Source organism: Capricornis sumatraensis, chromosome 5, assembly GCF_032405125.1.
Source record: "Capricornis sumatraensis isolate serow.1 chromosome 5, serow.2, whole genome shotgun sequence".
Taxonomy (NCBI): domain Eukaryota; kingdom Metazoa; phylum Chordata; class Mammalia; order Artiodactyla; family Bovidae; genus Capricornis; species Capricornis sumatraensis.
The window spans coordinates 56,049,674-56,075,549 of NC_091073.1; the positions used below are offsets into that span (position 1 = coordinate 56,049,674).

Below are 25,876 nucleotides of genomic sequence, written 5' to 3' on the forward strand. Positions count from 1 at the left end.
GGTGCTAAACTGGTCTGGATGACCCAGGCATCCTGGCAAGAGATGACGATGGGGCCCGATGAACAAGGTGATTTTGCTGGTGAAGTTGTCATATCCTGAAAACCTGACCAAAAACAGATTTATAACCACCAAATTTGTGACTGAGGGTGGGAAGGAATGACTGCCGCATTAACATGAGCCAGAGTGGTTAGATGAAAGGCATCACTCAAAGTCTGAGTTCTGGGTGACTTTCTGTACTAACTGGGGGTTGGGGGGACACCAGGAGCCACGGCATGGTAGCAGAACAAATGAAGATGCTGTTACAAGGTTGGTTCAAAACAAAGGCCTGCCCCTTTATTTGCTTTGTTTTGGGCACTGACCTGACTTGGATAAAAGGGAGGCCTAGTTCAGTGGCAAGCCTTGCTCAGCCTGAGGTCTGCAAACACCCCGAGCCACAAGATGCAATGCACCCTGCCTGCCTGGACCACACCTGCGCCTCTCAACCAGGTTCCGCAAGAGAAGTAAGTCCTGATACCTCCCGTGTATGTGATCATTTACTGTTCTCCCTTGTATCTAGGATGTTCTATCCTTGGGAGAATTGAGAAAAGAACCCTTTGAATTGTTTCCTAGAGATCCTAGTTCTCTCGCATTCACCCAGTTGGGATGTGCACCCTTGGTTACTAGGTCACCTTCCTCCTTAGTAGCCCTCCTCGTGTCCTCTTCCCCATCCCTCACCCACAAGGAAGAAGCAGCAATCTAATAAGGTGCCTGAAACTAATAAGCTCTTTTCACTTGGTAGCTAGACAACTGTCAGTGGCTTTCATCAGGAGGTATTACAAAAAAAAAAAAAAAGTTTGGTGGAACATGCCTTACTTCCTTGGATGCTCATTTATATTTCTTTGCAAGTTTGAAAATCAGTCAACACTTTCTGACCCAAAACTCAACCAATGCACATGGAGAAACAACAGTTTCACTGAGGGACTTGGGAAATGTTATTGCCTGAAAAGTTAAGTCTGAATGAGCAACACCAGGCAACCCTGGAACAGCTCATCTATCTCAGTGTCCAAAACTCCTGTCCCAAGGGCAGAGATACATGGTCCAAAACCCACCATAATTTAATCAGTGTCTTGTGGTGAGAAAAAGCAACTGAACTAATAATAAAAGAGAGAGCAACACTTCAATAGCCTGATCCTCCTTTTCCCAAAACACCATTATTTAGAAGAAGGTCATGGCTCGCAACATGCTTCATTAACATTTGAAACGCCTCTGCTTATCTGAATAAGTTCCAGGTGCCCTATTGCAATCAGACAATTGACATTTCACTGTAATCAATATCAGACTTCAAAGAGGTCAGGGTCTATAAGTTGAAGACGAGAGTCAGAAGTCAGGGGGCTGGATCTCAGGGAAGGAGAGAGACCAGAGGAGTAAAGACAGGGCCCTTCAAACAGAAGAGGTCAGCACACTGACCTTCCCACATTCTGCGAGGGGCTGGGTTTGGAACGATCACTTATTTATATGAGCAACCTTATCTTGGTAACCAAACATTCTAAGAAGAGTTAGTTCTAAGTCATTGAGGTAGATTAGATTAGGCGGGGAGAGCCAGTTGAAGCCTCTCATTTTACTATTTTCCAGTGGCTCACACTTGGCTGCGGGCTTCCTTACTGGCTGCATATCAACATGTAAACACACTGGAGAGTTCCCAAGCTGCACGCAGCCTGGCGGGTGGCGGTGCAATCTCTCTCCATCTACTGAGAGTCATTATCCCAGGGACATTATCTCAGGCTAGGGCTGAGAAAATCATTTTCACAAGCTGCAAATGGTTGCAGGCAGCCTATAGGGCGGCTGTGATAACCTGTGGGGGTCTTCACGAGGGGCCTGATGAAGTGACAAGAGTGAAGACGTGGCGAGGGCTCGGGGGCGGTGGTGCGGAGGAGGGAGACGGGGCTTGTCTCCTTCAGGCTATCCATCTTCCTTCTCCACAAAAGCTCCCCAGACATTTTGGAAGCTGCTAAACCTTAATGAAGGGGAGATGAATGTGATCCTCCAGGCAGAGGTTTAAAAGCAAATTTATCTGAACTACATTTGAAAACTGTGAGTAGCTGACCAAACTATCACACCTTAGTGAAGTCGCTCAGTCGTGTCTGACTCTTTGCAACCCATGGACTGTAGCCCACCAAGCTCCTCCGTCCATGGGATTCTCCAGGCAAGAATAGTGGAGTGGGTTGCCATTTCCTTCTCCACGGGATCTTCCCGACCCAGGGATCGAACCCAGGTCTCCCACATTGCAGGCAGACGCTTGCTCGGGGGTTGCGTCACACCTTGGTAGCATATAAAATAAGAGGACCATAAAGGCAAATTTATATTTTATTTAATCATTTGGTCTCTGACTCAAAATAAAGCTATACTGCTGCTGCTGCTGCTGCTGCTAAGTCATTGTCATGTCCGATTCTGTGCGACCCCATAGATGGCAGCCCACCAGGCTCCCCCCATGGAAATATTAAATGAGAGTGGCCCTTGGTCTAATCTGTAATGAACACAGCTTTGCGATGTTGTGGCAGCGACGCAGCCTAACCTAGGAAATGCCCAGTCATAGTCTATGTACTATCCGCCATTCCCTCTAGCCCTCTCCCTGGTTAACGCGGCTTCAGGCAGTCACTCCGTATAACATAGTGGTTCTCAGCCCGGGCTGCACACCCAAATCTCCAAGGGGGAGCATCTGAAAACTCAGATACCCAGGCTGCACCCCAGGCCAATTAAGTCAGAGTCCCCTGGGTTGGAAGATCAGGCATCAGTAAAATTTAAGCTTCCCAGATAATTTGAAGGTGCAGCCAGGGTAAAACCACTGGTTCCTAGAAAGCGATCCCCTCAATGGCTCTGACACTGCACCATGCACCCACAGATGGCTGCTAGAAGGCAGGCTTTCGTGAGGCCAGCGTTCTCTGAAGGAATAGTCTTCAACCCACCCATCTTCATAATGAGTGGTGGGCGGGGAGGGAGCTTGTTAAAAACACAGATTCCTGGGCGCTAACACTCAACACTCTGAACTCCTAATGGTGGGGCCAGGTGAATTCTGCGCATGCCAGAGGCTAAGAATCGCTGTCCTGATCCCAAACTCCCACCAAGAGCTGTACATTAGTTTAAGGAAGAATACCGGGCCAATGACATTGTCTAATGTTGTAAATATACTCTTATTTTAAATTTTACATTATATTCTAATCTACCCAGACTTTTGGCAGCTACTTTAATTCAGAGGTTGGCTTGGGATAGAAGCAAATAATGAATAGCATAGGCTCATAAACTAGGGAGCATCCATAGGGAAGCTTAGATGATACTGGGTTCAGGAATCATATCATGGTAAGGAACTTTAAGATATTCTGCCTGAAAAAAAGAGAAAGTATTAACTTAGAAGAAGTGGCCATGAATGTAGTAACTACCTCAAGAATTTCAGAGAGGAAGTAGAGTTGTTCACTATAGTTTTGGAGAGTAGAATAGGAACATAAGTAGAAACTAAAGGAGGGCAGCTTGACCAATAAAGGGAAGAGTTCTGAATGATCCAATAATGGAACGGGCTTCCATGTTGAAAAGGTGAGTGCCCCATGGCTAAAAGTATTCAACATGCATCTAGGTGATCTCCACCAAGTTACTGTTGAAGGCAATTTGTTTAAGGTCCTTTCAACTCTTAGCATCTATGATTATAATTATAAAAGAAGAAATGCTAAGCTGTATCTGAGTTTTTACACTGATTCTTTCTGCAGAAACCACTACCATTTATTCATTTAATAATCATTTATTGAAAACCTACTATGTGCAAGGCAAAGCTATGGGGATACAGAGATGAGGAAGACACAGTCCTGCTCGCAAGGAGCTCACATTCTAAAAGGGGGTCAGACAAGATTTTAACAATTATAATATAGTACAATAAATGTAATAATATAGGTATTCATGGGTGGGATCAGAGAGGAAAGGTTCTAACTCAGCTTAGGAGGAACTTAGAAAGGAAGCCGAGTATAAAAGAACAAAGAGGCATTAGTAGACTGGACAAGTGCTGGTGGTAATGGGGAAGGGCATTCCACACAGTGCAAACAGCATGTGCAAAAGCACTGGGCACAAGAGCCTGTTGCATCTGGGAATGGTGAGAAATTCACCGTGGCCCAAGAGCAGTGCCTGGGCAAGAGTTGAGAGAGAGTAGGCTGAAGAGGCAAGCAAGGGCCAGATCACAAAGGACCTTGTGTGCCATGCTAAAGATCTGTGACTTTATCCTGATGTTGGTGGGAAACCATTGGGGAAATTCAAGCACAGAAGTGACATGCTCAGATTTTCTAAAAAAGATCATTTTGGGGTCAGTACAAAGGAAATACTGGCAGAGGAGAAGCCTGGAAAAAAGGAGACCAGTTAAGACTCTTGCAAGAAATCACAGAGATCTAAACTAAGAGAGTCATGGGAGAAGAAAGAAGATAAGGAGAGGTGAATTCCATCTACTGACCACCAAGCGGCTCAGGAGGTTAGATCCGACAGACTGTGGAAACAGAGACAGATGGGATGTAAAGGGTGAGAGAAGGAAGAGTCTGGGAGGGCTGCCGAGTTTCTGGCTTGAGTGACTGGGTGGATGTCAGAGCCACTGGCGGAGGGTCAGGGCTACAGGAGGAGGAGCAGTTTTGGTGGTGGGGGGAGGAGGGTGATGAGTTCAGTTTTGGAAATGTTGAGACTGAGGTGCCGGTGGGATTTCCAGTTCATCTTCAACACGCATGAAAATACTCTCGCAATTCCAGTCCCTGAGCTCTGCCGAGCAGAAAATGTCAATCATCTGGAAAGGGATTGAATCAACCCAGCCAAGTTAGAAATCATCCTTTCTGACTCCACTTGCCTTGAAATCAGAATGGAGTTCCAGGGAAACAATTGGTTTTCTTTTTCTGACTCCTTCTGTTTGAAACTCTTCTGTGGCAAAATTAGTAAACTTATCCTCACTGTGTGTACGGGTGGAAATAGTCAGTTTTCATCAAGGAAACAATGGTTCTTGGTTGTCAATGCAGATGACTTTTCTCATTAAAGCTCTTCTCCATAACCATCTTTTTTTTTAGAAAAAAATTTTAATAGTCATTTTATTTAACTCAATATATCTAAAAAATATCATTTTAACATGAATTCAGTACAATAACTAATGAGATATTGTATATTCTTTTCCAAGACTAAGTTTGAAATTTGGTGGATATATTATAGTCTCAATGCATCTCTTTTTAAAAATTTTTATTAGCATATAGTTGCTTTACAATGTTGTGTTAATTTCTATTGTACAGCAAAGTGAATCAGCTATACGTATACCATAACCTTCTTTAAAGTCTTAATGGATTCTGATAGTTCTAAACATTATATTTCTATACTTATTAATACTAGACACCCTTCACACCATCTCAGTTCATTCCCCAAACAATTTAATTTGTTGACATTACAACTTTTAAAATTTAAATCATCTTTGAAAATGTAAATTCTATCCTTCTTGCAGGAAGGACCTACAATGTCTAAAGATTAGAAATAATGTCATTCAATTTATATAAAACTGAATAACCTCCCAAATATTTTCATTTACTAGGATTTCCTTAATTCTTCATGTAATTCTTTTAGAACGCACGCATTTTGGGGGGAACTGCTGAGAATCTTTTTCTATGTGAAATGAGGCAAGGCATGCAGTAATAAACAAGCTACACTTTCTCATTTTGATTCCACTGATGATACTGAAAATTCAGTATCAGTGAGCAAAGAATCAGTACAAGCACATCCACTTTTACACGACCCTCCCCGTTTCTCTTATGCTGCTTTTCATGACTTTCCCTGCCCCTTGCCTGAGGCCTCTCTCTTGGCAAATACTCACGGCTTTTGCAAAGACCCCCATGAGTTCCGGGAACTGATGTGTCAGGAGGGCCAGCATGGCTGTGAAGGAACACAATCCAGCAGTAAAGAGAATAAAAAAGGGAAGCTCCTTTTTGGGGTAAACTGAGACTTCATGGAAAGCTGTGGAGAAGAACAAAAGGGGAGTGTTAGGGCTGCAGTGACATGCACTCTCAGGGAACTTCTCGAGGTGGGATGGACTCTTCAGAGCTTTAGCTGAAGCCTTTTGGAAAGGAAAAACGTAGGGCCCTTGCATGAATGAGCGCCAACATCTCCACCAGCCTCTGGGGCCTAGTGCTTCTCCCAAGTCCATATTTACCCTTCAGGACTCTATCCAGGGCATGATGGGGTTAACGTGGGGATGTCACACATTCACGGGCAGGGACAGTGACACTATCTACGCCTAATACACAGTATTCCTTTCTCAAAAGGAAACATAAACAAAACTTTATTTGTTATGTGTTTTATAAATTATAAAACACATGTTCACTGAATAAAACTTGTAAAATCCAAAGTCAAGTATCCTGAAATAAAAACTCTTCTCTCTAGATTGTCATTGTCCTGGAATTTTTAAATCACTGTCACAGAGAGATACTAGTGTGTATGTGTGTATGCTAAGTCACTCAGTCATGTCTGAGTCTTTGTGACCGTGGACTGTAGCCTGCCAGGCTCCTCTGTCCGTGAGATTCTCCAGGCAAGAATACTGGAGTGGGTAGCCATTCCCTCCTCCAGGGGATCTTCCCAACCCAGGGACTGAACCTGCATCTCTGGTATTAGCAGGCGAGTTCTTTACCTCTAGCACCACCTGGGAAGCCCAGATATTAGTGTAGCTTGTATTTTTTCCTGGTACAATCTAACTATATCAGTGGAGGATACTACCCTAAGGGAGAAACATTAAGCAAGGATCATCCATCCATCAATAATGGGAGATTTTAGAGCTTTTCATAACTTAAATTTCAAGTGACCCACACAGAGAGAAAAGCACCAAAGCCTGGCCCTGCGGAAGGAAGCCGTGTGGCTGTGTGTGAACAACATTGCCATTCCAACCAAAGGACCAAGGGTCTCCATCTTCCTCAGGAAACCCAAGGTCTCAAGCCTCTCCTCAACCTTTCAACTCTAAGCCCAAAACATGACAGGGTAGAGGGCCAGGGAGGGACAAAGACAAATAAACTGGAACCTGAACCCAGGGATGTCAACCTCCTAGGGCTCTCCTTGGGTGGATGTGTGCTCAGGGCCACCGTGGACGCCACACCACTAATGTGCCGAACGCAGGTAACATGTGAAACCACCCATCCGCCTCTCATCCTTACCCTCAACATTCAATGATTGTGAAGGGAAATCAGACTTGAACCACTGCATTCAATTAAATCAACGTGAGTCATAATTTTCTATTCTAGAACCATAAAGATTATTCCTAGACACTGTCTTTTAAGAACTATAATCTTTTTCTAATAGTGAATCTATCCCCCATGGAAACGTGTTTGAACTCAATTAAAACATTTAAAAATAATGTACTTTTTAGAAAACTGCCTTTCTTATCAGAAATCAGAAATACTAATAAGGATCTCCCTGAAGGGAGAGCTGAAAGGAAAAAGCGTGGGCCCATCACAGACCCTGTTTCTGAAATCAAACCTAATGCAGAGTGAGGTACCCAACCCCTTTACACATTAAATACAGATGGTGAGGAACACCATACCACTGAGGCCTCCACCTCCCGAGGTAACTCATCACACAGCAAAGAAAGCAGAGAGCTGCCTTCTGCTCCTTCATCCTGAGACGGCAGCTCATTTTGCACCTGGACCCCACCATTTTGGAGATTCACAACTGTCTCAAAAAATATGGCCATTGGACAGTTTACAAGCACCCAGGGCTCCAAGTTCAGCTGGTCTTCTGGGCAAAGCATCTAACTATGTTAGAGCTATGAGATGTGATAGAACTGGGGCTGGTGCAGGGTGGGAGTGGCAGGAGAGAGGACAGGGAAGAGAGAATAGACAAAATTTGGAGCTTATTATCTGAGGGAGAAAAGTATGTCCTAAGGCAGGGCCACATGAAGGGCCTGGACACGATTCATTATACACAGTATAATTTGATAATAACTATTTAGCTGGAATTGTCAAAACAGTGTTGGATTACAGTAAACCAAATCATACTTTCCACGTGTGGTACGGGTCCTCCGACTGCCAGCTGGTAAGGCCCTCAAGGGTAGGGTTTGCCCTCTGCCTGCTGTGGACAGAGCTGAGACTGCACGTGTGCCCTGCACACATCCCACCGGCTCACTGCATGCCATCCAAGAGATGCTCGCGGGAAATCGTGCTGGCCAACAGCATTGCATCACCGCAGAAAGCACGCCCACCTGGCCCATGGGTCTGCCTCTGGTGGCAATGCCAGCATCCTCATGCTGCCCTGCCCTCCCCACCAGACTCTTTTGCAGCTCCTCTGCTTCTCTTTTAGACTCCAGTGTGTGCAGACTTCCTCTGACCAGTGGGAGAGCCCAGGCCGAGCCCTGCACAGTGGATCGGCCCAGCGAGGGGCAACTGCCTCAAACTAGGGTCTCTGTGCTCAAACCAGCCAGGACATGATGCTTCTTCATCTAAACTTCAGTCACCAGGGGTCTTTCCCTCTGATGAATCTGGAAAGACATGGAGGAGCAGGAAGCCAAGCCTGCACACATAACTCACTTTGATGCTTATGCTATCGGACGAGGACAGGGCAATAGAAGACAAGGAACACCATACACATGTATCATTCCCACCTCTCTCTGTCCCGTTGTTGGCGCATCACCCTCACCAGCCCAGGAGAGGAATAAGGAGGGCAGACTTACATGGGAGCAGCTCGCGATCTGCTGTCTCTGTACAGATGGGGTAGGGATAAAACAGATGCCCCTTTTCCAAGGGATAAGGGATCATCCGAAAAGCTGAAAAGGAGAGAGAGTATGTTAGAGGCACAATATTTGTCTCATAACATCTCAACTTCATGGGGAGCATTTTGAGCATTTTTATAATGGGGAACATTTCTACAAGTAACTTTCAGAAAGGATGTGAGACTTACCCAAATGCTGAGGCATGCACCAGAGAAATTGTCAGAGATGCATTATGACAAATGACTCACACATTAACCTCACACTATACATCTGGACAAACCTCACAACACTAGGTGGGGATGGGGGTGCAGAGGAGTAGGCAAAGCCATCAATTCCAATGCCCAGGGTTTCCTCAGCTACAAAATATTATGAAAATGTCATGAGCACTAATTCAATATAGCTCAACTGATAGTAATAACAAAAACCTGGATTGAAATGCTTCCCCAAGAAGCAACGTGGACTGACTTGTAGGAGCATGTCACAGATGCACAAATATGAAAGGCATTCTAGCATGTCTATTTCAAAAATATGTCTAGGTGGATTAGAATTCCAACCAAGATGGATAAAAACAAGAATCTCAAAGTGCATGACTTGGGAGGTATTTCTGAACTTTATGAAACTTTTAAATCTTCAACATCATGTGGGAGAAAAAATGGATCTGGAGAGATTGAGTATCTGTATTTTGAGGATGTCAGGCCACGTAAGCTTTGCTTTTGGGGCATCAGATAACATTAGGTCTCACCCTGAATTATGACTTTCCAGTCAGTCCATCTCTTCCCATTTTCACATGCGTTACTCTCCCTGTTACAATGTCATCAGCATGTTAGTCTCACTGTTCCTATGAACAGTACTCGAGGAGGTAATTTTTCTTCCACAGATGTCCGACAACTACAGCATGTCGTAGATGTAAAATATGAAAAAACTAGACCCTACACTGGGAACGTCGAATTACAATCCTTGCCTTCGTGTGTGTCAAAGAGGGATGGTGGCAACACAGCAAACTTTTCAGCCGTAAATGCTGCATTTCAAGGACTCCTAGCTATGTCCTCAGCTGTGTAATTACCAAAGTCTTCTCAAAATGCTGTCAATGTACATATTTGTCTTTTGCATACTTATTTCAAACAGAAATCAGAAACAAAGAATGTTCTCCCTCACGAGACATGACAGGGTTCCATTGTAACCAGCATCAGTGCACATATGGTATTTATTCTGGTGTCTGAATATTATTTAAAAGTAAAAACATTATGTATGTGATCCCAGCATTTGGAATGCAGTCAATCTGCACCACAGTGCTATCACTCTGAGGTTACAGCACGTTGCCACGGAGAATATAAATCACTACAAACGTGGGATTAGAGCAGAGCCAGTTTGCTGGCAGTTGGCTGAGGTAAAAATGTTATCAATTTTCCTCTGTAACAGAAACCTCTTAAACAGAGATTAAAACATTAAAAACACCCTAGACTTTAACTCTTCTTAAAATGAAAGGCTCACTCTAGTTCAATCAGGCCTTCTCCTTCATACAAAACAAGATGACTTTTGCCCATTACAGCAAGCAAGAGAGGGGTACCCTGCACAAGTTGCTAACACACAAAGATTACTTGAAGGAAGCAGCATTTCTCTCAGTAGAACCAGGCTTTCAAGAGAAGGGAAAAAAATTACAAAACCAAAAAAAGAAAAACTCACTTAGTGCTTTATAGGATACACTAAACTCTCTTCTGGGAAGCGGGGCATTTAAACTGCAACATGGCAGGATTTTAATACCATTTCCCATAAATGATGGCTGCTATGAAAGCATCTCCAAAATGTAGAAAAACCTATGTGGAAGGTTTTTTTTTTTTAATCCAGATTTTCATGTGCACTAGGGCTCCTGTAATTAAGACTCTATCTAGGTTCATACAACATAAATAAACCCTCAGTTTTCAAAGTGGCTATAAATTTGAATGCAAAATTTTATTCAAAACTGAAGTCAGTTTGCACTTCAGGGAGCAATTTTTTAAATGAAATATAGGGGTGCAAGATCTTGAGAGTGTTCAACCACAGAAATCAAATGGTTGGTTGGTGTCTTTTCAATCAGATAGCAAATGCTTTTCACTCCAGTATTTGGCATGCATACAAATTTTGTGCATCAAGTTACTCTCTTCCTTCTAATCAGTTCTGGTCTTCTGGAGAGGGTGAAGACACTGATTATATACGATTCAACAAAGAATACACACACACTCTTCCTGTACCATCCTCTGCCCCCAAGCCCCGTGATAGTAAGGATGCTTATGTGCCCTTAAAATTTCTCTTTCTCATGTCAGATGTCATTTACATCGAGTTCATAAAATAATGTTAAGACTTGGCTTCACTAAACAAAAGCAAACACAATTTCTGTTTGCAATTCTATCCTTTATCCACCCTGCTGGGCGGGGTCCAGCAAAGTGTGAGATAAGCACTGGAGGTCTAGAAAGAGCGGGAAGAGGCACCACGTGAGCCGTGCCAGCCGCACCCCCCACCTCCTGGTCCTTTCACTCAAAATATGTATAACTGCTCCACAAGGACCTTGTGGCTTTAGGTGAATGGCCAGAACTTTTCCAAGTGCAAGTAGTAACACACTGATTTAGCAGGGCAGGTAAGAATGAAAAAAAAGGCCATTTGAACTGTTTTATGAATTCGATCTACTTCATGAGTGACTAAAAACCTCCTAAAATATTTCCATCCAAAAAAAAAAAACAAACAAACCAAACACATACATTTCAGAAGAAATACATGAAAATGTACATGCATTTGGTTAGGAAAAAAAAAATCTGGACTATTTAGTGTTAGTACATGGAAGCCAGTGGCATTTTTGCATTTTCCTTTTGTGTCATCTCCTCCCTACCTTGGTTTCTACTGTGCCTTTGTGGGAGAGGCAAAACGAACTGGAACTACTTAGTGAACACAGCAGGCCCTCCACAATAACGTGTGAGACATTACACTACTGCCTTCTGGCCTCACCCAGACACACTTTCTAGACAGGTTTCAAGCCTGTATCAGTGTTGTACCCATCAGAGACTTGATCAATTCTGGATAAAGAATCAAGAGAATGGACACAAGCATGGATACATGAACAAGTTAACTCTTGATTTTCCCACTGAATTCTAATGACCTTTCATCCTATCCACAATATAGACAAGGATAGAAGGCAATGTCTGATACTTTGCCTATGTCGAATTTTCAAAGAGGATCTCAGAGAACTTTATATAGATTGTTTGCAATACTAAGGACTGAGTTTGAATCCCAGCTCTACATGGTCAAAATTTGAGTGTCTACCTTGTATAATAGGGACAGGAATGTGAGCCAAGCATGCACTGTTTCTGGACTGATGGAGCTGATTGCCCAGGGTGGGAAACAGATGAGACAATAATCATGAAAACAAGTGTGAAAGTTCCCTTGTGATAGTGTATACCTAATGGGGTAGTGGTAGAGGTGACAGCTCACGACGAGCCAACTGGACCAGGCTGACAACTGTATGACTTCAGGTGGGTCATTATTCTGTGTCCAGCGGGTCATTTTATGTGTCCATAAAAATGAGGACACCAAGGACCTCGAGAGGCTGTTAAAAGGTGCTGTATGCGTGACAGCAGAGCTCAAGGTGTCTACACATAGGGCCTGACTGCTCAGTGAAAGATAGTTTTCTCTTTGCTTTCCTTTTCCACCAACCCCAAGCTCCTACTTGCTCTATCAGATCATATTCTAGCTTATAAGTACAGATGCTGCTTATTTGTGAACAATTAGAAATACAAATGATAGAACAGAAAATTATCACAACCCACATTTTCCATACTATTGACTGTAACATAGGCAATGGCCATAAAGGCTCTCTGTCTTTTGTGAGGCTTTGGGGACAACAAGAAAGAAAATTCAAAAGTCAAAACTCTGGATTTTGATCCACATTTTTTCACTATCTAGTTATATGGCCTTGGAAAACCACTTTCCTTTTAGATTACAAGATGTTCTATTCCAATTTCAAAGAAACATTCTAGAGTTTTGGAGCAGAGTCACTAGCTTCTGAGTGACCTGTAACACTCTAATACTCTGTTCCTGCTTCCTTGATAGCTCTGCTCCTACCCACACTATATGTACATATACATGGGCACGTGTATGTGAGTATACGTGCACACACACATTGTTTCTCCCAAAGCATTTCAGAGTCTTACTTGTCTTGATATCCCCAAAAGAATGCCTATAAATGTTCACTGAATAAAGGAATGAATAAATTAATGCACAGTAGGGAAGAGACAGAATTTTCCCTTTAAAAGCCCCAGTGGATCCAAATTATGGTCAGTTGCTCAAAACTGAGTAAGTGAAAGGAGCAAGCTGGTTCTACTGGGCAGTTGGTGGGGAAGCATCATACAATATCTGGATTCCGGCTACTAGTATAAGTTGGCTATGCCCAGGGACTTCAGCTGCCACTGTTTTCTCCCAAATTATAAAATTTAGCCTTGGATCCATGGGCTGAAGGGTGGGAGAATTTCTCTTTAGCAGTCTCAAAGGTGCCAGGCTTTTGGAGGAAAGGTTTGATTAGAGGAAATGCCCCAAGGATCACATCTTACAGCCAGTAGTACTAACCATCGGGTTCAAAGAGAATAAATTAGAATCAGAATCTCATCCTTTGCTTCAACAATGGGCCATTTTCTCCTCTCAAAGGAAAGATTTGCCTTAATCCCCCTAAGAATCACCACCTTCAAATCTTATACATTATTTAGTGAATTTTTTTGGGAAAAAAAATCTCCAAAAAGAAAATAAAGATCGAGTAAGGAAGAAAATGGAAACAAAGAAAAGCTAAGTGATTTTACCCCATGGTATTCTAGTCTTCTGATATATGGAACCTGAAAATTATATCTCCAGTTGTGGTCAGCAGACTACCTCACTTTTAAAAAATAAATACAGCCAAATCAGAGTCTTGAAAATATCAAAGCAGGAGGGAGATAAGGCCACAGCAGAATTTAATACAGGTAAATTAGAAGACGTACCATTTAAAACAGGGCACCATAAAGCACAATACCACTGTAACTAAAGACACAGTTCAAATGAGTTTCCTCATTCATGTATGTTTTTTATATTCAACATATACTTGCAGTCATGTGTGTACATGTTTGTGAAGATAACCAGAACCTACAGGGCTTAAAATAAATATAATTCAGATAATGTGGCAGTTGTGTAATGAACTTAGGAACATGTTTTTAAATCTTAAATAAATTAAAACTTTTCCCCTTTCTTGATTATCTTGACTTTGAGAAACACATTGTGTAATTTCAGGGGCTGGGATAGTGATGAATCAAACATTTTACAAACCTTTGAAATGCTGATGTATTTGTGGTTGAGGATTCAGGTTTTTTTTCTTCAAACCACCATATGTTTCAAACCCAAACAATCTCTGCCATGCATCAGCTGGACTTTGGGGTTTTATCAAAAATGTGAGTTATTTCAGCCTGATTGGTGGGAGACTCACTTAATTCCACAAGATGACTAGTGCTCCAACATAATAAACTCATTAAAAAGCAAAGAAAACTATACCTCATCCCCACCCCTAACCAACACTTTTGACCTAATTCTTTTTCTAAAAGATAAAGTGAATTTTTGAAAGAATACACACTTTTAACATGGAACCTAGTGAAATTAGATAGCTACCTTCCTTTCTGAATTCTCTTTATAGTGAAAAAGAGGAAGTGGAAGGGAGTTGGGGAATGGTCTTAAATTTCAGAATGAAGAAAAAAATGATTTAAAGGTGAAAACCTAGACTATGAGACTGGAGATGTCAAAAGGCGCCACCCAGTGGTGAACTGGAGGGAGTGCAGCCTCCTGAGCTTAGGCACGGGCAGTCTAGGGGAGCCCCACTGACCTCCAGAGAGGGTAAAGGAGTGGTTCCTGAACTGTAGCAGCCCTCGGAGCAACTGCCCTGAAGCTCACCAACTTGGAATAGGGCGGCGGCATTCAATATCATCAGCACTTCACAGTTTTCAAAAAATGGGTACGTTAATACCAGTAAATGGGTAGCTGAGCCAGAATTCTAGTCCAAGTCTTTTAAAATCCAGAGCTTTGATGCCTCCACTTAACTTAGAATGGACACGGATCTAGAAGTCTTGTCAAACAATCACACACAACTGCCTGAAGTTGGAGTGGTAATTCCTTCTCCTAAATTTCAAGACAGATTTATAGCTTTGTATTTCTTTTTTTTTTAGCTTTGTATTTTTTAAAGACAAAACTGTTTGTAATGAAAAATCATTTTCTAAATACATGCATATACATATATATACATGTAATATATACACATAAGTTTTTATGCTTAAAGAAAATATATATGGTTATTGTAGCAAGTTTGAAAAATACAAATATGAAGAAAAAAATCACTTAAAAATCTACTTAAAGGTATATCTAATTCTAACCTCTTTTATCTTTTTACATACATAGAATGTATTTTTATATTAAATTGGGCTCATTCTATATTTTAAATGTTTAAGTCAGTATTTAATAACAAAATATAATTTTATGTAGAATGATTAGCTTTCAAAACATTAGAAAGGGCATAGGAATACCCTAGCCTTAAGCAGTGGTATAAATTGAGGGCTTCTAAACAAATGTTTCAGAGATGGCTGCTCCTCTTCTTAATCTATCCAGGTAAGGCCTAAATAGCTGGTGTTACAGAAAAGAGCAGTGAAGACACAGTAAACCTGATTCTAACATCAGTGCCTGCAGGACGTTCAATAGATTGCTCACCTCAACAAACCTGCTTCTCTTCTGAACATCTAACATGGCCACCTTTGTCCTGCCTGACTCAGAACTCTATCAGGAGTCCATGAAATGATGGAAATGCAAACCCTCTGTGAATTACAGTTACACAAACATTCTTCAAGGTTCCTGGGATCCTCTACTAAGGTCCTCAATTAACTACTAACTAAGGTAGTCAGCACCTGGTAAGCACTTTCATGGTTCTCTTTTCTAAAACTGAATGGTACCACTCTCTTTTTGAAAACTGAACAGCTGTGTAATTTCCTGGCTTGGTTCTTAATTATCCATAAGGATTAAATGCAGAGTTTGCCTTTCATATAGGTCCCTGACTGCCCTGCCATACTGTTTAATGTCTAAAAACTCACCGTTTCTTTTTATTCTAATAAAGTGTTCAACCCATCTAATCTGAGATAATTACATCCCCCCAATGGTACCTCACTGCTTGATGTGGGGATCACTGTGTCACTTCTCATCTCTGAAAATGTCACTGTCCTTCCCAGTGTTTCCAAAGCATCTCCCCATTGTTATCTGGTAATACAGGACAGAAATGGTCTGGACCTAACAGAAGCAGAAGATATTAAGAAGAGGTGGCAAGAATACATGGAAGAACTGTACAAAAAAGATTTTCACGACCCAGATAATCATGATGGTGTGATCACTAATCTAGAGCCAGACATCTTGGAATGTGAAGTCAAGTGGGCCTTAGAAAGCATCGCTACGAACAAAGCTAGTGGAGGTGATGGAATTTCAGTTGAGCTATTTCAAATCCTGAAAGATGATGCTGTGAAAGTGCTGCACTCAATATGCCAGCAAATTTAGAAAACTCAGCAGTGGCCACAGGACTGGAAAAGGTCAGTTTTCATTCCAATCCCAAAGAAAGGCAATGCCAAAGAATGCTCAAATGGAAGAAAGTAGGGAAAACCACTAGCCTATTCAGGTATGACCTAAATAAAATCCCTTATGATTATACAGTGGAAGTGAGAAATAGATTTAAGGGCCTAGATCTGATAGATAGAGTGCCTGTTGAACTATGGAATGAGGTTCGTGACATCGTACAGGAGACAGGGATCAAGACCATCCTCATGGGAAAAATGCAAAAAGGCAAAATGGCTGTCTGGGGAGGCCTTACAAATAGCTGTGAAAAGAAGAGAGGCGAAAAGCAAAGGAGAAAAGGAAAGATATAAGCATCTGAATGCAGAGTTCCAGAGAATAGCAAGAAGAGATAAGAACGCTTTCTTCAGCAATCAATGCAAAGAAATAGAGGAAAAGAACAGAATGGGAAAGACTAGAGATCTCTTCAAGAAAATCAGAGCTACCAAGGGAACATTTCATGCAAAGATGGGCTCGGTAAAGGACAGAAATGGTCTGGACCTAACAGAAGCAGAAGATATTAAGAAGAGGTGGCAAGAATACACAGAAGAACTGTACAAAAAAGATCTTCACAACCCAGATAATCATGATGGTGTGATCACTAATCTAGAGCCAGACATCCTGGAATGTGAAGTCAAGTGGGCCTTGGAAAGCATCGCTACGAACAAAGCTAGTGGATTGCACTCATCTCACATGCTAGTAAAGTAATGCTCAAAATTCTCCAAGCCAGGCTTCAGCAATATGTGAACCGTGAACTTCCTGATGTTCAAGCCAGTTTTAGAAAAGGCAGAGGAACCAGAGATCAAATTGCCAACATGCCAATATCCGCTGGATCATGGAAAAAGCAAGAGAGTTCAAGAAAAACATCTATTTCTGCTTTATTGACTATGCCAAAGCCTTTGACTGTGTGGATCACAATAAACTGTGGAAAGTTCTGAGAGAGATGGGAATACCAGACCACCTGACCTGCCTCTTGAGAAATCTGTATGCAGGTCAGGAAGCAACAGTTAGAACTAGACATGGAACAACAGACTGGTTCTAAATAGGAAAAGGAGTACATCAAGGCTGTGTATTGTCACCCTGCTTATTCAACGTATATGCAGAATACATCATGAGAAACACTGGACTGGAAGAAACACAAGCTGGAATCAAGATTACCGGGAGAAATATCAATAACCTCAGATATGCAGATGACACCACCCTTACGGCAGAAAGTGAAGACGAGTTAAAAAGCCTCTTGAAGAAAATGAAAGTGGAGAGTGAAAATGTTGGCTTAAAGCTCAACATTCAGAAAACGAAGATCATGGCATCTGGTCCCATCACTTCATGGGAAATAGATGGGGAAACAGTAGAAATAGTGTCAGACTTTATTTTCGGGGGCTCCAAAATCACTGCAGATGGTGACTGCAGCTATGAAATTAAAAGACGCTTACTCCTTGGAAGAAAAGTTACGACCAACCTAGACAGCATATTCAAAAGCAGAGACATTACTTTGCCAACTAAGGTCCATCTAGTCAAGGCTATGGTTTTTCCTGTGGTCATGTATGGATGTGAGAGTTAGACTGTGAAGAAGGCTGAGCGCCAAAGAATTGATTCTTTTGAACTGTGGTGTTGGAGAAGACTCTTGAGAGTCCCTTGGACTGCAAGGAGATCCAACCAATCTACTCTGAAGGAGATCAGCCCTGGGATTTCTTTGGAAGAAATGATGCTAAAGCTGAAACTCCAGTACTTTGGCCACCTCATGAGAAGAGCTGACTCGTTGGAAAAGACTCTGATGCTGGGAGGGATTGGGGGCAGGAGGAGAAGGGGACGACAGAGGATGAGATGGCTGGATGGCATCACTGACTCGATGGACGTGAGTCTGAGTGAACTCTGGGAGTTGGTGACGGACAGGGAGGCCTGGCGTGCTGCGATTCATGGGGTTGCAAAGAGCCCGACACGACTGAGCGACTGAACTGAACTGAATTTCCAAACAGAATTTTTTTCATTATTTTTTATTTTTACAGTTACGCCATTCATAACACTGTGTCTTTATCACTTATTGCCCCACCCCTCTTCTGACCTTTTCTATAGGACTATCTTATCCAGAGAAGGCTATGGCACCCCACTCCAGTACTCTTTCCTGGAAAATCCCATGAACAGAGGAGCCTGGTAGGCTGCAGTCCATGGGGTCATGAAGAGTCAGACACGACTGACTGACTTCACTTTCACTTTTCACTTTCATGCATTGGAAAAGGAAATGGCAACCCACTCCTGTGTTCTTGCCTGGAGAATCCCAGGGACAGGGGAGCCTGGTGGGCTGCTGTCTATGGGGTCGCACAGATTCGGACATGACTGAAGCGACTTAGCAGCAGCAACCATCTTATCAATCAGATCCAATCAATAACCTTCTATTACTATATTTCCAAGATACCAATCTATAAATTGAAGGTCAAGAAGCAACAGTGAGAACTCGACATAGAACAGCAGACTGGTTCTAAATCAAAAAAGGAATATGTCAAGGCTTTATGTTGTCACCCTGCTTATTTAACTTATATGCAGAGTACATCACGAGAAACACTGGGCTGGATGAAGCACAAGCTGGAATCAAGATTGTGGGGAGAAATATCAATAACCTCAGATATGCAGATGACACCACCCTTATGGCAGAAAGCAAAGAAGAACTAAGCCTCTTGATGAAAGTGAAAGAGGAGAGTGAAAAAGTTGGCTTAAAACTCAACATTCAGAAAACTAAGATCATGGCATCTGGTCCCATCACTTCATGGCAAATTGATGGGGAAACAATGGAAACAGTGACAGACTTTATTTTTTGGGGCTCCAAAATCACTGCAGATGGTGGCTGCAGCCATGAAATTAAAAGACACTTGCTCCTTGGAAGAAAAGTTATGACCAACCTAGACAGCATATTAAAAAGCAGAGACATTACTTTGCCAACAAAGGTCCGTCTAGTCAAAGCTATGGTTTTTCCAGTAGTCATGTATGGATGTGAGAGTTGGACTATAAAGAAAGCTGAGCATCGAAGAATTGATGCTTTTGAACTGTGGTGTTGGAGGGGACTCCTGAGAGCCCCTTGGACTGCAAGGAGATCCAACCAGTCCATCCTAAAGGAAATCAGTCCTGAATATTCACTGGAAGGACTGATGTTGAAGCTGAAATTCCAATGCTTTGGCCACCTGATGTAAAGAACTGATTCATTTGAAAAGACCCTGATACTGGGAAAGACTGAGGTCAGGAGAAGGGGACAACAGAGGATGAGCTGGTTGGATGGTATTACCAACTCAAAGGACATGAGTTTGAGTAAGCTCTGGGAGTTGGTGATGGGTAGGGAGGCCTGGCGTGCTGCAGTCCATGGGGTCACAAAGAGTCAGACATGACTGAGTGACTGAACTGAACTGAATCCAGATATACATATATATGTTCTTACTTGGTAAGCCAATTTGTCCATTTAATTTTACCATGACTAATACTAGGTAAGGCCTCTCATGTTCAGTCTTGCTAGGCTTTATCTCTTTCTTTCTCATGTTTAAATAAAAATTCCTTTTGTCTCATCTGTATAGAATACCATAAATGCAACAATAAGCCCAAGCCAGAGAGAACTGCACACGTGTCCACACACTCCCTGAGCAAGAGTCTGCTGTCTTAACACATCCAAATACCAGGACCAGGACACTTGGAGTAGCTTATTACACTTACAGAGTGAGTGTAGAAATATCCACCAAGTCACCACCCTTCAGGTTATAAACAGTAAATGATTTAACTAGACCTGCTACAATTCTCTGAAGAAATATTTTCAAAACAACTAAACAAAAAAACCTTTCAATCAACTTGAGTCCTATCTCTGTCAAGTTACTTTTACTCCATCTCATTTGACTGCTCCCCACCCCTTTCCTGTACCAGTTTAGATTCCTGCTGGGTTAGGGAAGGGCAGGAAAAGGGAAGAGTAGAAGATTGGCAAAATGAAAATGGAAGGAGAAAAAATAAACAGTGAAAGGGATTAAAAAGACATTTGCTTGTGAGGCTGATCAGAGTAGGGGTGAACTAAGGAAAAATTATCAGAAGACTCTAAAATTTCTTTTCCCTAAGAGAGGGGAAAAACCCATGCTACATGTTATGCTTGTTTTGCTTAAATTTATGATAGCAGTGTCAATATACATCTTGTTCAATAATCCATAATCTTGAGCCCTTTTCATTCTCCCCAACAGCTGCCCCCCACACACTCAGCACTGTTCACAGTGTCCTTGCTTATAAAACTGTCCTAGTTCTTCAAGGCTTGGTTCAAATCTCCTATGACCTATAAGGTTACCCATGACTGCTCCACCCCATAGGTCTCTCCCATCCGAAAAATCATTGAGCAGCTGCTAATGCTGCTGGTTACTCCTTCCAATTGGATGAGATGCTTCTCTGGGGCCGGGAGCATGTCTCACCCACCAGTTCAACCACTTCTCACACAGAATGCTGGTGCCAGCAGCTGCTCAGATCAATGTACCCCCACATCCATCTAACAGGCATTTATTCCTCAACACACAAGGCTATCCCTGTCACCATACTAGGGTCCAGTTGTCCTGAAGTCTAATTGCTGCTCCTTTTTGTTTGGCCAACTGAGCTCTCCTGGAGGATAACTGTGGCTCTTCAGCCAACCCTCCCAGAAAGCCCATCTGGAAGTGGTCATCAGAGCGCAGCAAGGAGCCTGGCTCCATGCCAAAGACTCCCATGATGCCAAGGGGCTGTCTGGGTCTCCAAGGAGGGTTTCAAGGAGTAGAATGCTCCTCTGATCTCTGGGTTGGGAGGATCCCCTGGAGGAGGGCATGGCAACCCACTTCAGTATTCTTGCCTGGAGAATTCCCATGGACAGAAGAGGCTGGCAGGTTGCAAAAAGCCAGATATGACTGAGCAACTAAGCATAGCACAACTGCTGGAACAGTCCTGATTCACCCCCTCCACTGTATAAACTTGCCTTTTTGAGGCACAGAGGCAGCATCACCACAATAATACCCACTACCACTGGGGAACCAGAGAGCCTGAGTAATTAACCACATCTCTGTGATGTGGTTAGAGAGCAGAGCTATAGATAGTAAATCTTCATCATTCATCACAAATGCTCAGGGCAAAAACACCTTTAGCATGTTTTCGTGCTTTAAAAAAAAAAGTTTCAAAGAAAGAAAATTACTTACTGCCTTCCCATGTACAATGCAGAAGATTCAAAGCTCCTTCTACCCTCTTCCAGTGCGCCAGATGGAAGAATGCATATGCTATTGCTTCACTGTCCCCCCGCTTCAGGATGTGTTCTGGGGGCAGGATTAAGCTTTTCATTTCTAGTAGGTACTGAAATTTAACAAAAGGCAGGAGACAGATGCGTTAATACACAGTAATTTGGAATTCAGTATTGAAAATGAAGAGGTTAATTTCCCCAAAGCCGCTGTTCATAAGTGTTTCCTCAAACCTGCAACCTCATTACCACATTTGAGGGCAATTACGGAAACATCCAGCAATCCAAAGTTTGCTGACAGATAATTAGCCTTGTGCTAGTTTCCTACAGTGAAGATCAGAGGCTTTCAGGCTAAGACATTCTAATCAAAGAAATATATACATATAGACTCAAGCAGAAAAAGGAAAATTTAGAAGATACGATCATTTGGTATAATTTTGTAAGCAGAAGGAAAATACATGAAACACACACATGATGGTTAAGAAGTCATACACCTAAACCAACTGTCGTAGAGAGACAAGGATGACGAGCACTGCCCATTAGTTTTTCTACACAGATCTATCAAGGAGAAGGCCAGGGTCCTGTGGAAAGGGTCACCTGTAGCTCCTCAGATGCTGGGGAAGGAGGGGTGGCAGCCTGGGCACAGGAAGGCCCAGAGGGAGGGAGCAGAACAGACCCCAAAGCATGCTCTTCCTTTGGCTCCTTTCAAACACTTCAGGGGCCTCAAGAGCACAGGGAGAGGATGGATGTTCTTCCTGGGGGCCCACAGAAGACTGAGTTTCTGTCTGTATTCCTTTGTGTTTACTACAGAATAAAAAGGGAAGCAAATTCAGGCTGGTAGTTTATATTTGCAAGAGCTCACTGGTCTTTGCTGGCTGGCCTTCCCCATGCTCCACTCCTCACCATCTCCCCTTTGAATCTGTCCCCAGCACACAGACACACACCCAACTGCCAACCACAGTCACAACAACCCAGGCATCTCCTATCAAAAGGAGATTAGCAGACCACAGAGGGATGTGTTTCATGAAAACAGCACCACCACAGCGATTGGAGGTGCTATGAGAAGAGATGTCCACACAACTTTAATGTCAGAAACAACCGTCTGGATTCATGTGTTGGAGGAAATTTATGAGAGAGGGTGAAGAGTGGAAGAATCCAAAGACACAGAATGGAGGTTACGAGACACCCATCAGCATTTCCTTCTCATCTCACTGTGCACACTGGGCACGGGGGTGCAGTGGCCTTCGTGTTCCGTGTCAGGGCACACTGCCCAGCAGGAGCCGAGTGGACACATTCTGGCCTCTGGATTCAGCAAATGAAACTTCCCTTGCTCTGGGTCTGATACCTGAAGAGAACTCTGAGCGTCAAAGCAGGAAGAGCAGGAAGTGAGAAGGCTCACCCCGAGGCAGCAGAGAGCAGCCTGCACCTTTACCCTTGTGGAGTGAATGAGTTTGAAGGCCCTCCTCCAGAGAAAGACCTCTTCCCAGCCTGGTCCATGAAAGGTGGTCATTAGTTTGATGAGAGCTCCTTGGGCGTGAGTTCATATGCTTTTTTGAATTCTACATGTTATTGCTTTCTTCCTTCATCTTGCTTGCTTTAAAACACTGCACAACACAAATCTTTCGGGAAAGATAATGATTTTGAATTACCTACTAATTGTACTAGCACTGTATCTATAATAAATATCAATCATAATATAAATACAAAGGTGAATTTTACATTCAGAGATGATTGGCTATCATCTTGTGATTTTACCTTAACAGAAGTTATATCATATGCTGCCACTGCCCATGATGATCTTAGAAGGACCCAAGAGTCATAACTTATAAAATGCTCCGAGCTGTGTTGATTTTTTTCAAAGTTAGAGAAAGAAGACCTTTTGGTCACTCTCAATAATCATCAAGAGAGCAAAGGAAAGGGAAAATTTCTTGCTTAATGAGTGCCCTAGAATAAGATTTTGATTTCTGAGTTTCTGGTAACCCTGATGTTGGGAGGGATGGGGGGGCAGGAGGAGAAGGGGATGACAGAGGATGAGATGGCTGGATGGCATCACCAACTTGATGCACATGACGTGGGGTGAACTCCAGGAGCTGGTGGTGGACAGGGAGGCCTGGCGTGCTGCGATTCATGGGGTTGCAAAGAGTAGGACACGACTGAGCGACTGAACTGAACTGAACTGAATAATTATTTATGGCCTACCAAACAGTCAACTTTTAAAGAAGGATCATGTTATATGACCTTTGAAACAAACTAAATATGAAAACCACTATTTCATGTACCCCAGGAAAACAGAAACCTCAGGTTCCTAAGGATTGGATGGTGGTTGAAAGAAAAGTGTAACTTACCATTCCTTTTCATTTCTATGATTAGGAAAGGCTTTCAAAATCATATCATTAAGCATCTGTGAGAGAACCCTTCTCTTGGGCTAAAGAACCTTCAGGAATAGGAGCACCTGAGAAGAAGTGGGCCTGGTAGACACCCACAAGTGGGTAGAAGCCTAAACAAACCAGAAAAGGGTGTGGCAGAAGGAACTTGGGGAAGGAGGGAGGACTTTTAGAAAATTATCTACAAAGGGATACGTTAGACCTGTGTTGTCCAACGTGATATCCTCTATTTAATGTGTATCTATTTATAAATTAAAATTAAATTAATAATTCAGTTCCTCAGTTCCCACTAGCCATATTTCAAGTCCTGAAGTGCTATATGGAGTTAATGACTGCACTACTGGACAAGGCAGAGACACTTCCGTGATCACAGAAAGTCCTACTGGACAGCATTGATTCAAACAATGGAAGTTTCTAATCTTCAAGTAATTGAAACCATTTATAACATGAAAGAATTTCACAGATGTGTGTTGAATCTACTGATAAAAAATAAACAATAAGGCAAAAAGTTAGAATAAGTAGTAATAATACAAGAATTCATTTAAAAATATTACTGGCCACCAGGGTGTCTACACAATATCTGGAAAGCAATAGTGCACATGTGTATGAGACAGCTGGTTCACTCAGCCTGCTGACTGAATGTGGTGCATATGGCTTCAAGGACATTGTCCACAGCCCCCAGTATGGGCTGTGAGGTAATGCTCTTGTTTCTCCTCTAAGCTCCCTCCGATCTCTGTGTATGTGTACTTTTCACAAACCACCTTAGATTCGTTATATGTCTCAGCTCAGGCATAAGATCCCAAAGAACATGAATCTCATTTCCCAAGAAGTCTCTCAAAATGAGCATCCCTGGCCCTATCAGCCTCATGAGACGAAGCAGTGCAGCTCACCAGGAAAACTCAGCTGCCTTCCCATTACATCTACTTTATGGCATAAACGGGTTTTGTCTATAAAGGAGATTTATATTTGTTTCAAACAAAATGTTGGCGCTAACCAAATAATGAAGGCTAATAACAACAGTGTGTTATGTTTCTGGCCTGGTTTAAAATGGTTGGCAAGATTAGTTCTCAACATGTGCAACATTTAAATTAGAAAGGCATGGAACAACATTTCACATCTTACTTGTCCAGAGAAAAATAAATGGAAGAGGGCAGATCCCTATCCACAACTATGCAGAAATCAATTAGAATAACTGTAGCTTGCAAATCAGAGAACACTCCCTGCCTGTCTACAGCAGTTCCTTGGCTTCGATTAGCTAAGCCAGCATTCTGCGCCATCTTGCCTGCCATCCTGCCTCTGACTTCCTTCCCAGATTCTCAACTCACATTGCTCTTGAAGCACATGCTTCTAAAGGTTTAGGAAGCAACTTTTCAAAATCTGTTTGTGTCAGAATCTGGTTCCTAAGCTCAAGATAGGAACATAACACATTAGCACAGATGAAGAGGAGCTGAGTGGTGTCTGCTTATGGAGGTCTGTGAGCAGAGGCTGGTTCACCTGTCGGGAAAGGTGTAGGAGGGAGGTGCCCTGTCATAGGCTACCCAGGTGACTGCTTCTCTTCTGTGAAGGTCTTAAAGTTCTATAATAATTAGAGTGAGCATGATTCCAAAGTTACCCTTCACACAGATATTAATGCCAAATAGTCCCTACTCCCTTTTTGGATTTTCAACACTGGTAACACCAGAAGTCCTATGAAAATAACTGGCAAAAACATGGGACAAAGAAAATGAGAAAGAACAAATTAATTAGAGTACAGTACATTTAGATGAAGCCTATCATTTTCCTCATCCAAAATCAGGTAGTGGAAGAATAGTTATTAGCATGAGGAAATGTTCATGATATATCACTAAATGAAGAAAGAACAAAACAAATGTATCACACAGATTGTGATTTTGGTAATACAAATGTACGTGTAGTAATTAAAAGCATTGGAAGGTCACAGATTGA

The 25,876-nt window shown here is 42.4% G+C and overlaps 1 protein-coding gene across 5 annotated transcripts in view; it reads right to left on the minus strand.

The window, feature by feature from the left end:
• ST7 (suppression of tumorigenicity 7) overlaps positions 1 to 25,876 on the minus strand; it is a 273,873-nt gene that overhangs the window by 5,090 nt on the left and 242,907 nt on the right. For 2 of the 5 annotated variants that reach the window (XM_068972730.1, XM_068972727.1), the window contains 4 exons: positions 21,514 to 21,664; positions 8,684 to 8,776; positions 5,846 to 5,985; positions 3,860 to 4,783 (listed from right to left, as the gene is read on the minus strand). In XM_068972730.1, coding sequence (XP_068828831.1) covers positions 4,664 to 4,783; positions 5,846 to 5,985; positions 8,684 to 8,776; positions 21,514 to 21,664 — 504 coding nt within the window. In that variant the 3' untranslated portion in view covers positions 3,860 to 4,663. Of the gene's footprint in view, positions 1 to 3,859; positions 4,784 to 5,845; positions 5,986 to 8,683; positions 8,777 to 21,513; positions 21,665 to 25,876 lie in introns of those variants that run through there. The other 3 variants (XM_068972731.1, XM_068972728.1, XM_068972729.1) reach the window with 2 other exon arrangements.